The sequence below is a fragment of the Dioscorea cayenensis genome, chromosome 21 (assembly GCF_009730915.1).
Source record: "Dioscorea cayenensis subsp. rotundata cultivar TDr96_F1 chromosome 21, TDr96_F1_v2_PseudoChromosome.rev07_lg8_w22 25.fasta, whole genome shotgun sequence".
In the NCBI taxonomy this organism is placed as follows: Eukaryota; Viridiplantae; Streptophyta; class Magnoliopsida; order Dioscoreales; family Dioscoreaceae; genus Dioscorea; species Dioscorea cayenensis.
This window is the reverse complement of record NC_052491.1, coordinates 1239663-1256222: the sequence shown is the minus strand read 5'-3', so window position 1 is coordinate 1256222 and position 16560 is coordinate 1239663. Positions and strand designations below refer to the sequence as shown.

The window sequence follows — 16560 nt, the reverse complement described above, 5'->3', positions numbered from 1 at the left end:
CTCAAAAGAAAATACAAAAATAATAATCAACTCTCTATTGGGCCCACTCACTCCAATCGGTTAAAACCAGACCTTGCATAGTCCAATTGGCTTTCAGTTGTATTTAAACCAACTCAGTTTAGACTGAACACAGCTAAACCAATCTGAACCAATCTTAATTCCCCTGAACCAAACTCAATTTCACTGAACCAGATTGAACCAACTCAATTCTTATTCAAAATCCATTGAACCAACTTGGTTCAGTCCAAAATCCTTAACCCAAATCAATTGAACCAAATCCAAACCATCTCAACTTGATTTGATCAAACCCAACTCAACCAAATCAATTCAACTCAACCCATTTCAATTTGGTTAAACCCAACCAATTCAATGTAACCATCATCATTAACACCTTAATCATCATCATCATCAACTTAATTAACCAAACCAAACCCTAATCTCGGCGCTACAGTAATTGCTGAGATTTTTCTCCAAATTAAACTTTTCAGCCGAAATTTACATTTAGTCCCTCAAAACTTAACTTATTACAAAACAGTACCTAAAAATTCACAAATGGTCCCTGAATTATAAAATAATATTCTCAAAAGGTCCTTTCAAATTATCCAATGGTCCTTGGATTATAACATAATATTTCCAAATGATCCCTTCAACTTACCTTTTAGTCCTTGGTTTTTAGAAATATTTTATATCAATCCTTGGTTTCCAAAATCGTTTTAAAAACTTTTACATTTCGGTCCTTGTTCTTTCCACTTGGGGTTTCTCCGCAAAATTACTCTGCAGAAAATTCTTACTGCAACTGTAGTAATACCCTGAATATATTTTCCAACAGTTAATCACAGGTTCAGGGTATTACAGTTATGATATTATTATATTATGATTTCTTAATTTGTTATTTAATAGTTATATTAAAATCGAAAGATAAAGCATCTCGCTTTAGTGATTAGGAAAATGATGTTTCTACAATACTTGTATAAGTAAAATAGTTTTGTGATCAAGAGACTAACCCTTTTGTAACTAGCCTATTTGATTAATTTATGTTCAACTTTGCACAGACACTAGTGATTAGAGATTGATAAAGACTATGTCAAGTTGGATGACTATGAAAAAAAAAAAGAAATTCCCGGCATGTTTTCAATTGCAAGTGACTTTTTTTGTTTTGTATGAACTAATTTGATTTGGAACAAGTTATTTGATTTATTTAGGACTACAATTGGTTGGAGTTATATATATATATATATATATTCAGACTTGAATGTGGACATATTTTGATTTTCATTATTTCGATTTGAATTTGTTGTGGTTTGTAAACATTAAATTTGATACTAATATTATTATGAACTTCTTTCTATATAACTTATTATTTATTTGATTATAAAAAGTTTTTTAATTTGAATGGGTTTGGTTGGGCCTTGGACTTAAAGTTGCAAATCAAGACGGACTTCAGCAAATTTTATGGCCCATATTATGGACCAGGGCAAAGTCTACATAAATTTGAATCACCCTTCTTAACCTAAACCAAACTTGGGTCTAAGTGAGATCCAATATGCCTTGACATTTAATTTTGAGGTTGATAAAGCACCACTTGACAATGTTCTTCATCGCGCATGAGACAGCTCAAAAAGTTAGCAAATGGTCACTTTATTTCACTAGTGGCAGAATATGACTAATTAAAAATCAATATTTTCATTATTCACATTCTATTATAAGCTATTTGTTCCATCTCCATTTGGATTTCTTACTGGTTACCTTGTAATAGAATTTGTAGTTTATCTAATTTAAAAAATTATACTCCAAAAAAAATCAATCCAATGGCCACCTTTTATCTACATATTTATTTATTCATTTAATTATATGTGTGAGTGCCTTGCGTAGAGAAGGATGCGTATGCAAGAGATTAATACCTTGATGTTTAAGAAGAAAAAACAAGTCTTTGGATTGATGTTAAAAGAGACCTACTCAGTAATATAGGTTAATTATCCATATACATACAAATGATGAATTAATTAGTAAATTTAACGTTTTCACATATTTAATTGGACTAACCAAAAGGCATAAAAGAAGCATGTGCTTAGATAAATATTAAAGTTTTATATTATATAAATTAATATGGAAGACGAGTTGTCATTGCTTCATTTACGCACTAAGCCACCTTCTTCTTTTCTCATAACACCACTAGAGCTTAGAATTTGTGTGGAAATTAAACACAGACGTACACATGTTTCTCATGAACCCACTATGTATTGCACACCAAAAAGATATTTTTTTCCTTTTTTTCCTTTTACTTTTAATTCAAGATTTTCAACACAATTAAAATTGGTTCTGAACAGGTTGGAGAAAAAGATGAGAAGGTGAAACAATTATTGGATGAACATAACAGAGATATTTTGTTCCAAGAAATTTTAAAGGAGATAACTTAGTTGAAAGGAGAATAGCTAGAAATCTCACTCATTGAGATTATACAGCCTCTAAACCACTAAACCAGTCCTTGTTTCGTATAGAGCAATGCTAAAATAAATTGGCTTCAACCTAGATATATACTAGCAGACAAAGCCATCAAAATGATGGGCCATGTGGACCATGGGAGGTGCTACTAAGACCACACTCTTGAGAAAAATAATTGAGAAAGTCATTGTTAGATGGTGGTCCATTGATGGAGGACATATGACATCCGCTCATATGCTATGCTATTCATTGTGGCTTCACAGAACATTCATTTGGGAAAACGAAAGAAAAAGATAGCTGCAAGTTGCAACTTCGTCCCACAGATAATAACAAAAGGCAACTTTCATGTTTTGAAAACTAGGAACTGTGTATTTTTTTAGGATGATATATGGGATGAAGGAGATCATAGAGATCTTAGAATTTTTTTTTTTTTTGAATAATAGACGACAAGCGCCCTTTTTTTATTAATGAAAACATTACTAAACAGTACTGAAACCCGGATGTACAGTATATGTACAATATGAGAATAATATATGAATCACGGGTGAACAGTGTATGAACAGTACGGGGATAGAGATCTTAGAATTCACAAGCATAAGGTGCTTTTTTTACACGGTCCGAAGATGTGTGTGCCCAGTTGAAAATAACTGATTGAAAATATTAAAATGGAATGCATGAAAACAGATGAAACATGGGATCTTTTCAGAGAGGCTAAACTTTTTAAAACAAATGAAAATATTAACGAGGCTATTAGTCAAAGTGGACAAATCACATTGAAGTATGTATAAACTTTTTAATTATACCACAACACTGTAAATGTTGGCTTATTGCAAATAAAAATATATTAAATTTAAATATTTATATTCATTTATATATGATAGATTTTTATGAGACTTAATAAATTTTTAAAATCAATACAAGGAAAATTATTTTTAGCTCTCTGAAAGTTTTAATATTTTTCAAACAACCCTCTGACATTTGAATTTCTCAAACAACATATATTTCCCGCTTAATAATTATATTTTTTTTTGTCTAATATTATATGTTTATGTATAACCACATAAATTTTCACTTAATATGTTACATTTTCATTTAATATTTGTTTTTTATTTAATATATGATCTTTACTGTGTTGGAGTTACTGAAAAGTAAGCTGTCAGAAAAATGAAGGTTGTTTTGAGAATACCCAAATTTGTAGGGGCCGAGTGTTTATAAAAAAAAACTTCCAAGGGCTTTTTGTCAAATAACAGTTAAATATGTGAATTTAAAAGACTGGACCAAAATTAGTTGAAAACTTCCTACATGTTTAATATTATGATGAAAAGGTTATCTGGGTAGCGCCAAATGACCCCTCAAACTTGTTACCCTAAATTTTTTTTTTCCTAAACAATAATTTTTAATAATTAATTTTATAAATAAAATATTAATATACATAAATAATTATTAATTGATTATAAATATAATTGTAATCTTAAAATATTTATATATTAATAAAGTCAAAGTTTTGTAACAAAAGTTTTCCTCAACTAATTTAAAAAAATTAGTCAAACACTTTTATAAATTTAATTTATGCATATAACAAAGAAATTCATTCCTATAAAAATATAAAACTATTTAGTTTAAAATTTAGAAAAAAAAAATATTATTATTGTATTCAATTTTTTTGGATTACCACTTATTTATAATATTTTGTTTTTTAAACCGTTTTTCATAAGTTTAAATTCTATAACAAAGTATTTAATTGCAAGATAAACAATATTTTATTTTTATCTACAATTTTTCTGTAATTTCTACAAATATTAAATTAATTATATAATTTATCTAATATCAAACTATCCTTATTTTATTTTTCGTCTCTCATTATTATTTTCTTATTTTTATAATAAATATGTTTATTTTTTTTCTTTATTATTATTTTTTTAATATGTTGTTTTCATCAGTGTCTTTCATTCACTATAATAAAAATATCTAAAGTGTATGTGGAACAATATACACTAACGAATTTTTTTATTTGATGAGTAGAGACTTTATCCAGCTTTTCTTCTTGGTCAATTTTGTATGTGTGTTTTTTTTTTAACATTTTATCTAAAGAGATTCCAATACAATCAATAAATAAATAAATATCAAGAGTTGATTCGTAGGTCTTCAAGCCACTGTTTAATTATTTGATGAGTAGAGATTTTATCCAGCTTTTCTTCTTGGTCAATGAGCTTGACCTTCACATGCTCCTTCAAATATAGCAGGTATAATACCCGAATTAGTCCATTTATTTCTCTCTCTTCCTTTTCAGTCCCTTTACTCAGAAATGCGCCGCACTAATCCATCTATTCTTGAAAATGGCCCAACTTTGTCCCTCTACCTTTAATTTTTTCCCATCTAGTCACTCTACTCTTGAAAATACAGCCACTAATTGGCCCATTTTAGAGTAGAAGAGCCTAGGTAGAACTATTTTTAAAAGTAGAGGGATTAGTGGGGCACATTTCTGAGTAGAGGGACCAAAATAGAAAAGAAAGAAAAGTAAAGGGACTAATTCGGGTATTATACCCAGGTATATATCATCTGGCAGAGCCAAGCTCCGCATGCATCCACAAGCAACCTAATTATAAAATTGCAACATTTTTCATGGTATGGCCCAGAGATTATTAAATCTCAACAACAGGAGAGACCCCTTCTCCCTCCAGCTCTCTAGCTTAGTTAATCTAGTTTTAAAAAATTATAATTTGGTTTTTAATTATTAGTTTTTGTTATAATTTTGGTACTCAAGCATATACTATTAATGATGATGACATGTGGAATATTACGTGATATTTTTTTAACAATAAATATTTAGGTGACCAAATTATAAAAATAATTAAAAATTTTAAATTAACATACACCACTTATGATTGTTGTTAATGACAAAGGGGTGTTTGTTTGGTAGTATTTAAAACTCTTTCTAGTTAGAATTACAAGATTTCTTGAAGTTGTTTGGTTAAGCGGATTTAAAAAAAGTAACCGGAGTTGCAAATCCTCTTTGATTAGATTTTGGTGGATTTGGAACTACACCAAAATTGGATGTAGTTCTAAATCCAGTATTTGAAATTCCAATTAAAATTATTTTTTTAAAACATTAAAATATAATTAGAATATAAACAAATAAAATTATATAATTAATTAATTAATTTGACAAATGATATTTTTGGTGGTTATATATTAATTTGATACACATATTACATTAATTATTTTAATAAATAATTAATATATGATGTTTTATTATAATAAATTAAGTATATATTAATGATATTAATTACTCATGATATTAACTACACTATAATTATATTTTATTTAATAAATAAAGTATAATTATAGTGTAATTAATATTAGATATATTATGTTATAATAATTATTTTAATAAATAATTAATATATTATATTTTAGGGCTTTTTAATAAACTAGCCCCATCATTTTATATATTTAACTAAATGGCCCTAGGACCATCACATCACCCACATGAGTGATGTGATTTGCTGACTAGGTGCTGAGTCAGCGCTGACTGGGCTGCTAACATGGCATTTTTAAATAAAAAATCATAATTTTTTGCATTTTAACCCCTGAATTGTTTTATAATCAATAAGTTGATTTATTCTTGGGCTTTCTTAACCAAATTTTTTTAAAAAAAAATTATTAGTGTTTTAAAATTTATTAAACTTTTAAATAACTTTTTAAAAAATATATAAGTGTGTCTTTTTAATTTAAATCCCTTATTTGTTTTATACTTGACAAATTATCTTTTCCCTTTGATTATTTAACCCAAATTTTATTTAAAATAATTATGTAATTTTTTAATTTATTAAAAAATCAATTTTAAAGAATTTATTTGAATATGAAAACACAAATTTATTTTTTAATTAAATCATGAAATCAATAATAACTTTTGAAATTATTTGTTAGAAAGTTTTAAGAACTTTCATTATTTTTTTTTTATTTTTTTTTTGAGAAAGACGACAAGCACCATAACTCAGGGACATGCACGAGTTCATAGTCACGTGACGTGCTCAATGAATTTAAAGTTGTGTTTAAACAGGGGTAATAAATACTGTTAGAATGAGAATGGAATGGGTATAAAATAAATAGTGATACTGTAGAGTCATATGATTCCGTCCAAATTTTGGTTGGGGGGGATGACATTATTTAGGGATGAATGAATAGTATTAACCTTTGAAATAACAATTTTATTATTTTAATATTTAATTAAATAAATTGATAAAATTAAATAATTAACTATAATAATTAAAATAAAATTATTATATATATATAGTTATAATAATAAAAGTAAAATGATATTTTTACTCGTAAGAATGATTTAATTAAATTAAAATTATTAAAATTATACTTTTGCATCCATGTATATTGAGTTAAATAAAAATTATTTATTAAAATTATTAATTATAATAATTAAAATGTAGTAACACTTTTCTTTTTGATATTTAATTATATAAAAATAAATTGTTTAAATATTTTAATTAAAATAATTAAAAGTCATAATAAACAAAATGATATAGTTAATTTAAATATTTAATTATAATAATTAATTTAATAATATTTAAAATTTTCTAAAACAATAATTTATCATAAAATATATGTAATTGGATTTATATGCATAAGAGGTATAAAAGTAATTTTGTTATACTTCCCTCTTATTTTTTTCCCATAACTAATTAAATATTCTTCCAACTAAACACAACTTTGATTCATATTGCTATTCCTATAGTCTCATTCTCATTCCATGTCCCATTCCCATGCCATTCTCATTCTATGAACCAAATGCACTTTAATAGTTTCCCATTTATCTTCCGACAAAGGATCATGCATGTGCTTGAGAAATAAAATAAGAAAGAAAATACGAAAGAAAGAAAGAAAGAATAGTATATAGAACAAATTAATAAAGACTATGATGGATCTGATGGGTCTAAACACCGTATATAACCTTGGATGATCTTATTTGAAGATTGTTTAGGAACAAAGAAAGTGGTGGAACCGCATTTGCACTTGAATCCATTGATAATAATGATGATGATTGGACCTTGTGGTTCTTTTATCTGATCATACGGAGAAAGGAGATGGGAATTCTAATTCAGAAAAATCTAATTCTGAATTTTAGACTGTTGCATGCTCAATCAGATATCACACCCTATTTATAAGAAATTTTTATGGAGCTAATTATAAGTCTGCCCATCATAGACTTGATGATTTTGACACTAGAAATTTTACACATCATATGATTAATAAGTAACTCCACACATTTAAAATTAAATAATTAGGACCCTATTCAAACTTGAATTAGATCATAACAATTAGGTTCATTCAAAACTTAAATATAATAAAATAGAAATAATTATAAATATTATTTGTGTATATTTATATAATTTATTGATGCACAGGAGGTTGACTCCATCAACAGGTATGGCACCGTTGTGAGAAGAAGTGTGCGCCCAAATCATGGAAGGAGACCCAACTTTTTATGAAGACTATGTGATGGGATGAATACGGGATTTGTGGAATGATTAATTACTTAGTATTGATGAATGATGTAATTAGGGAGAGAGATTAATTGAGAAGGTTGTGATATTCACGCACAACGTTACGGCACATCACGTGTTTGATGAAATGCCGGTCATTAATTCGGTTATGATTACGTAAGGATTGGCATATAAGTGGAATGAGGAATGAAAGAGAGGACATCTTTGGCCAAATTATCCTTCTTCTCTCTCGAATCTTCTTCTTCTTCTCTTCTTCTTCTCTCTCCCACTGATCGATGCCGGGTTCTCCTGCAACAATTTGGTGCTTTCATTGAATCCATGACCCAAGCGGCATGGTGACACGCCAGCTGCAGCGATCGACGAGCAACTATCCTCACTGGCCGATCGGCTCGCTCGCCATGACTACGTGTTCGCGAAGATAGACTCTCTACGTTCTCTGATCCAACTCCATCTTTGAATCATTCGATCTGCTGCTGGAAGAGTCGATACGAATCATTTGATTTCCTTAGACTCCTCATTGCCTGCGTGACGGTCATTGCTGAGGGAGTGCTTCGCTGATCAAGCTTAAGCTGGGAGGCGTAATCTTCCCGTTGATTTGCTCTTGTTGCCCGATCTACGAGTGCGGATGTGGTCTTAGGGAGTTCGATGGATGAGAGCGAGTGGGTCGGGTTTTATTTGATTATGGTGCACTTTGGATGGAGTTTACATATGAGGTAAAAGGATCGAGACTCGCAGAGTGAACCAATCTCGATATAATGGAACACGACCAACTTCGATTCGTGGGTCGAGTGCGGGGGCTCAATTTTATCACCTCAAGGTCGAATCGGTTTGTTTGAGTCCAAATCCTTCGATTGGACCCTTGGCACCGATCATCTTCTCCAACGGAATATCGAGTTACTCTCCCCAGTATGAAACATCTTCAAAACTCCGTCCGGGTTACCACCAGTGCGAATTCAAGACCATAGAATTCCATTGATTCCGGTCTTTGCCGGTGAGCGTCCGACCCTCTACCGTTACCCTCATTTCCAGAAGTCGGGAGATTGAGAAATTGGTGGGCGAGATGCTCGTGGAGGGCATAATTCGGCCGAGTACGAGCCCTTTTTCTTCTCCAGTACTTCTAGTGAAGAAGAAAGATGGCACTTGGAGGTTTTGTGTGGACTACCGAGCCTTGAATGCCGTCACGGTGAAGGACCGGTTCCCGATCCCAGGATTGAGGAGTCATTCGATGAAGCTGGTGGCCCGAGTCTTTTCGAAGCTAGATCTTCGCGCGGGCTATCACCAGGTTAGAATTCACCCAAGTGACATCGAGAAGACGGCATTCAGGACACACGAAGGGCATTATGAATTTCTCGTGATGCCGTTCGGCCTCTCCAATGCACCCTCGACATTCCAGTCTCTCATGAACTCTACTTTCCGTTCAGATTGGGAGTCACATCTGTCACATTTACAAGATGTATTTACTCGCCTCCGGACTCACTCGCTGTTTGCAAAGATATCCAAATGTGAATTTGGATGTACTTCAGTGGGTTATTTGGGCCATGTAATTTCAGGTGAAGGAGTAGCTGTTGATCCAAACAAGATCCAAGCAATCAGAGAATGGCCAATTCCACACTCTGTTAAGGCTCTAAGAGGTTTTCTTGGCTTATGCGGGTATTATCGAAGGTTTGTGCGACATTATTCTACATTGGCAGCTCCATTAACATCGCTCCTCCGGAAAGACGCCTGTTTGGGACGCCTGACCATCGAAGCCTTGAGGGAGTTTGCAAGAATCTCTAATCGCGAACCGGTACTCCAAGCGCTCGATTTCTGCACCATTTGTGATTCAGACTGACGCATCTGGTGTGGGAATTGGCGCGGTCTTGTTACAAAATGGGCATCCATTGGCTTATTTCAGCAAACAGCTCAATGGCCGGCAGCAAGCAGCATCTACATATGCTCGAGAGATGATGGCAATCACCGAGGCTGTCAAGAAATGGCGCCAGTACTTGTTGGGGCGCCGTTTCACAGTTCAAACTGATCATCAAAGTCTTGGCCTTATTACACCAAACTATTCAAACGCCGAGAGCATGTATGGCTCTACAAATTGGTTGGGTATGACTTTGATATAGAGTATAAACCCGGTGTGCTCAACGGCCCGGCGGATGCCTTGTCAAGACTGAACAGAGTATCATGCAGTGCCCTGTTCGCCGAGTCGCGACCACAACCAGTTTTGTGGGAGGTGATTCGTGCAACTTACAAAGCACATCCTGAGACACTACAACTGATTACAGAAGTTTCCAACGACCCGGGAAATCACACTGAATTTACAGTTCGTGATGGCGTGCTCTTCTTTAAAGGAAAAATATGGATTCCAGAAAATTCAGCATTACAACCCCTTTTGTTGGCAGAATTCCACACAACTCCTACAGGGGGACATGCGGGAGTGAGCCGGACTTTGGCGCGTATTGCCAGCAATTTCTTCTGGTCAGCGCTGCGAAGATCGGTACAAGATTATGTTTCTCAATGCTCCATTTGCCAGAGTATCAAGCCATTCAATCGAGCACCCCAAGGATTGCTTCAACCATTGCCGATCTCGGCAAGATTTGGCACTCCATATCGATGGACTTCATCATGGCTGCCGCCAGTCAACTGAAAAAGCGACTATAATGGTCGTAGTTGATCGCTTGTCCAAGCATGCTCACTTCTCGGCATTGGGGTCTTCATTCACTGCCATTCAGGTAGCTGAGATTATGGTTCGAGACGTGATCAAATTACACGGGGTTCCGGCACAGATTGTCTCCGACCGAGATCCAGTGTTTATGTCAGGATTCTGGCAAGAGTTATTCCGCCTTCAAGGCACTTTGCTCGCCACCAGTGGTGCTTACCACCCTCAAAGCAGACTGACCAAACATGAGGTTCCTCAATAGGTACTTGGAGGACTATTTGGAAGCTTTTGTCTGGAGATAACCCCCGGCAGTGGTCTCGATACTTGCCATGGGCGGAATGGCACTACAATACCGCGTGGCATTCGGCAATTAAGATGTCGCCTTTTGAAGCTGTGTTTGGGCGGGCACCTCCGTCACTAGCTGATTACCTGGCTGGTTCGTCATCCGTGGCAGCCGTGGATGAGATTCTGAAAGATCGCTCCCAGCTTTTGGTCTCTCTTCGCGAGAATCTACAGCGCGCTCAGCATCGAATGCGTAATCAAGCAAATTCGAGGAGAACAGATGTTCAATTCAATCCAGGTGACTGGGTTTGGCTTAAACTACAGCCATATAGGCAACTGTCACTGGCGCGAAGATCATCTTTTAAACTCTCGCGCCGTTTCTTTGGGCCTTTTCAAATTCAGGAAAGGGTGGGTGCGGTGGCTTATAGACTTAAACTACCAGACTCCGCTAAGATACATGATGTATTTCACGTGTCGAAGCTCAAACTTTTCAAAGGCGTTCCACCAGAGGTGACAGGTGGATTACCTGGAGAATTTATAAATCAGCATCCACTATTGGAGCCGAAGTCAATACTCAAACATCGGGAGGTGATTAAAGGAGGGAAAGTGTTTGCAGAGATATTAGTTCAATGGAAGGATCAGGCTATTGAGGATGCAACTTGGGAGGATGTGGTTGCTTTTACAAAGACTTTTCCAGAATTTGCCCTTGAGGACAAGGACAATTCAAAGGGAGGGGAAATTGATGCACAGGAGGTTGACTCCATCAACAGGTATGGCACCGTTGTGAGAAGAAGTGTGCGCCCAAATCATGGAAGGAGACCCAACTTTTATGAAGACTATGTGATGGGATGAATACAGGATTTGTGGAATGATTAATTACATAGTATTGATGAATGATGTAATTAGGAGAGAGAGATTAATTGAGAAGGTTGTGATATTCCTGCACAACGTTCTGGCACATCACGTGTTTGATGAAATGCCAGGTCATTAATTCGGTTATGATTCTGTAAGGATTGGCATATAAGTGGAATGAGGAATGAAAGAGAGGACATCTTTGGCCAAATTATCCTTCTTCTCTCTCGAATCTTCTTCTTCTTCTCTTCTTCTTCTCTCTTCCCTGATCTGATCTGCAGGTTCTCTGCAACATTTATACATATAAATTCTTATGTCCCTACATAACGTGTGATCTACAACCCAACAATTTATGCTTGTATTGTGGGGAAGTAATGGAGACTATTTCGTTGACTGCACATACATCATACAGAAGATAAAAAGTATATGTGCTTCTCCCACGAAAAATATTTTTTCTTGTTTTGATTTAGTTTTGTTTATAAAAAAAATAAGAAAAACATTCAATAGGGGCCACAGAAGTTAATAAGGACTGACGTTACGAGCCATTTTTGACTCATTCGTGGGACATGTTTCGTCAAATTATTGGTAAATATATTGAATTACACCCATCTCACTTCACGTGAATCGTTCCCATTTTAAAATCATAAGCCTGGAGCCCATGAACATGTCCGTACCATTTATTATTATTTTTTTATTTTTAAATGATAAGACTAAAGGAACTATATTTGTTTACATTATTATTTTTTAAGATCTGAGGACCAAGTTTGGATCTCATTTGTAAGAACTCATAAATCATAATGTGAGTTGTGAGGGTGGATATATTTGTATTTAGCTTGAGAGAGAGAGAGAGAGAGAGAGAGGGCTTGCTTCTGTGGTTTCAATCCATGTATTGATTTTGAGAAATATGCAGGATCCAGTGAGTTGTTTGTGTTCTTGCATTCAAAGCTATGTTACGCGTCAGGACATTAGCTATGTGTTCCGAACCAAAGAGAAAATTGATGATTTGAAGAACACCATGAAAAATCTCATGGCCACGAAGGAGGATGTTCAGAGAAAGCTTGATGATCCTCAAGAAAGGGGGAAACTACTCGATAATCAACATCAAGTTAAAGACTGGCTTCGCGATGTAAAGCTTCTTCTACCATAACTATAAGATGACTTCTTCTTTTCCTGTGGTTACTTTCTAAATCAAGATAATATATGTATATATATATATATATATATATATACACACATATTATTACATCAAAGAATTTTATGTTTGTGTTTTTCAGTTTGTTATAATATAGAAAAAGTAAGTTGTGTTCCCACTCCCACAAAGATTTCTAATTACACCATTTGAATTGGTTTTGAACAGGTTGGAGAAAAGGATAACAAGGTAGAACGATTATTGGATGAATATGGCAAAGGTAATTGTGTTCCAGCAGGCTCTTGTTCTCTAAATTGTTTTTCAAGGTATAAGATTGGCAGGAATGCATTCAAATTGAAAGAGGAGATAACTCAGTTGACAACAAAACAGCCAGAAATCAAATTTTCCGACATACCACCACCGAAACCAGTCTCTGAATCATATAAAACAGTGGGGAAAGAAATCAGCTCCAACGTTGATATTGCTCGCAGTTATCTGGCAGATGAAACAGTAGGTATAATTGGCATATGGGGCATGGGGGGTGTAGGCAAGACCACACTCTTGAAAAAAATCAGGCAGTCATTGTCAGGTGATGCAAACATGGGATTTGATCATGTGTTATTTATCGAAGCTTCAAAAGTTATTCTGCTGGAAGAACTTCGAAAACAGATTGCTAAATTCTTGCAATTGGAGCCTTCTGCTGGTAAAGAAGACATCTTCAATGTTTTAAAAATTAGCAACTTTGTATTGCTCTTGGATAATATATGGGAAGAAGTAGGTCTCATTGATCTTGGAATTCCCCATCCTTATAGCGAAGATAACTCCACCAAACAATACAAACATAAAGTGATTTTCACTACTCGATCTGAAGATGTGTGTGCTCGGATGGAAGCAAGCAAAAAGATTAAAGTGGAATGCTTGGAACCAGATGAAGCATGGGCTCTTTTCAAGCAAAATGTTAATCTAGATGTTATTGAGTCAGATGAAAAGTTCAAAAAAATAGCAAGGCAGGTGATGAGAAAGTGTGGTGGTTTGCCACTTGCTCTGAAAGTGGTTGGTAAGGCCATGTCAAACAAAAAAACTGTCCAAAATTGGGAAGTTGTTTTGAACTCAGATACTGAAGTAGTTCAAGATGTGCAGGAATCATTACTTAGGCTTTTGAAATTCAGTTATGATCATCTACCTGATATTATGAATATCAAGGAGTGTTTCTTGTCTGCTTCCATGTTGAGATGGTCATCTAAAGATGTTCTGTTAGAATGTTGGATGGGTTTAGGCCTGATGGGTGATTTAGTCAATTTACAACTAGCTTATGGCAAAGCAACATATATTTTTAACATTCTAGAGGGATCCGGTTTATTGCATTTTTCTGATGAAGGTGATATGCACTTACATGATGTAATTTATGAGATGGCATTGTGGATAGCATCAGACTGTGGGAGGAATAGAAATAAATGGATAGTGAAAACGTTCGAAGTTAAGACAGCATCAATCAATGCGGAGAATTGGAGATTCGCGAACAGAGTCTTTATAAGTGGCGAGGTGGAGCTTTCTTTGCCAATTTGTCTCATCAGTGTTCTGATTTGTTGTGTTTAGTGATGAAATAGGTAGTTCTTAATTTGACAAAGATTTCCCTGAAGGATCCAACAAATCGCAGTTGACATATTTGGATCTTTCACACATCTGGTATCCAAAGAGCTTCAAAGACATCCAAATGTTTGGTTGAGTTTGCAATACCCTAAACGGCTCATCGCAGATATCTCCTCAGCTTCCAGAGTGAGTTGAGTATCTTTGAAGAGGTGCAATATCTGATATGCAGAAATTTGACAGAGGGCTTGGCAAAGAGTAGAGATGGCCTCATCTCAAGATTACAGAAAAGTTTGGAGGTCATTGACACATATTATCCGTGTGGATGGGCAGAACGAAGGAGTTAAACTCGTTGAAGAAACGTTCTCAAAAGCAATTGGAATGCACGTGTAGTATCACAGGAGGTTCTCCAACAACTCTCATGTTTGCAACTACTCATCTCGGCTCTATATAAAACAAATTTGGATAACATGATCTATCTTTCATTTGATGCTAAGCTGCAAAGAGATCATGGATTCTTGCAGGAGACATCAGTAGTAAATCATGCCCACGCTTGAGCGGGCTGTGCAGGAGTAGGGATAGGGAGACTACATCTCAATAAGCTCAAGAAATCTATTTATGTCACTGCAGAGCATTATTTGGACAGATCTATCGCCTCGGAAATTTTTCATATGTTGGAAGTGGATCTATCTATATCAGATGTAATTTCGATAATTTAGCTTGGGTCCACTCCATCTCCCGTGTCTGTCTGAATTTAAAAATAATAGATCGTGCAGGAGAGTGGAGACGCATAGTTTTACATCGAGACGAGAGATCCAACAACGAAGAAATTTCTCGAGCATCGCCCAACGTTCCCTGCATCTGCAAATCACTAGATCATCACTCAAACCTACCAAAATTAGTGAGCATAAAGCAATTTTGCACTAGTTTCCTCAATACTCTCATGGCATGGCTGTTTAGGTGCGATCAATGTATCTTAATCTTAAAAGACTACCATTCAAGGCAGCATTAACATTACCAACAGTCAAAGAAGAATGATAGACATTGATTGTGTGAGATAGTGAATGGTGGGAAAGCTTAGAGGTGGGACAGTGCTACGCATCCCATCTCGCAGCTTCGAGCATGATTTCAGCCAGGGGTAAGTTTCATGCATTTCTTTTATTATTTCCAACTTCTTCCCATGTACAGTGGATTCATGAATGTCAAATCAAGTTATAAAAAAAATTATTAATATAATTTTCTATTCATTAATCAATCGCTATCACATGTAAGAAGTAATTAATTATGATAATTCATACTATTCATGCACAGAGTTCTGAGTATCTATATATATGCCCTTATATATAGGAGCTTTAAAATTCATTATATTTGTATTACTAACTCTATAAGGTCTCACTTTGGAAGGGGCATTTATTAATAGGGCATGTCGTGCCTCTTTCCTACCTCATTATCATATGTTTACAGAGACTGGTATATGTATATACATATATATAGTTTATCAATATGCACATTATAACTACCAAGGATTGGATTACAGCCAGCAGCAAAGCGCGCTGGATAATGTTTGATGCATGGAAAGTATGACATGCTAAGTATGTAATTAAAACTAGGAACATTAACTTATTAATAATGATTAATTTGCTGAATATTCTTGTCTTTACTGGAATGCAGGAAAAAATAGAGAAAAAAATAGAGGAAAAAATACGTATAGCTTTGTACGTAGAAAAGAAGCGTAAAGAACTATAGGTGGCATACTTAAGAGAGAAATGGTAGGAAAGCAGTGGGATGATGCCACCATCCCATCTCATAACCAACCATTTTCATCGAGGTAAGTTTCTTTCTTTTATTATTTCCATCTTCTTCCATGTACATATACTGTGGATTAATAGATATTAAAACAAATTATTAATATAATTTTCTATACATTAATCAAAATCCCATACACTTAACACATAAGGATATTTTTTTTAAAATTACTAGAATTCTTTTTTACTGTTTCATGTGGGTTTTTAATATGTATATATATATATATATATATAAGAACTTCAAATTCATTATATCTACTGTATTATTAACGAAATACACTGATAAGAGCAATACATGTG

The 16560-nt window shown here is 34.3% G+C and overlaps 1 protein-coding gene across 1 annotated transcript; it reads left to right on the top strand.

Moving 5' to 3' along the window:
- The first annotated feature begins 12479 nt into the window (after window positions 1-12479).
- Window positions 12480-14464, top strand: LOC120252602 (disease resistance protein UNI-like). Its single transcript, XM_039260784.1, has 2 exons — window positions 12480-12865; window positions 13097-14464. Exons 1-2 carry the CDS (start codon window positions 12644-12646, stop codon window positions 14462-14464), a joined length of 1590 nt encoding a protein of 529 aa, XP_039116718.1. The 5' UTR covers window positions 12480-12643.
- The last annotated feature ends 2096 nt before the right edge of the window (window positions 14465-16560 follow it).

Excerpts from the sequence above, each read along its gene's own strand:
- LOC120252602 (XM_039260784.1), top strand. The coding sequence starts at position 12,644 with ATGCAGGATCCAGTGAGTTGTTTGTGTTCTTGCATTCAAAGCTATGTT. Across the intron at positions 12,866-13,096 it reads TTAAAGACTGGCTTCGCGAT|GTTGGAGAAAAGGATAACAA; the intron begins GTAAAGCTTCTT and ends GGTTTTGAACAG.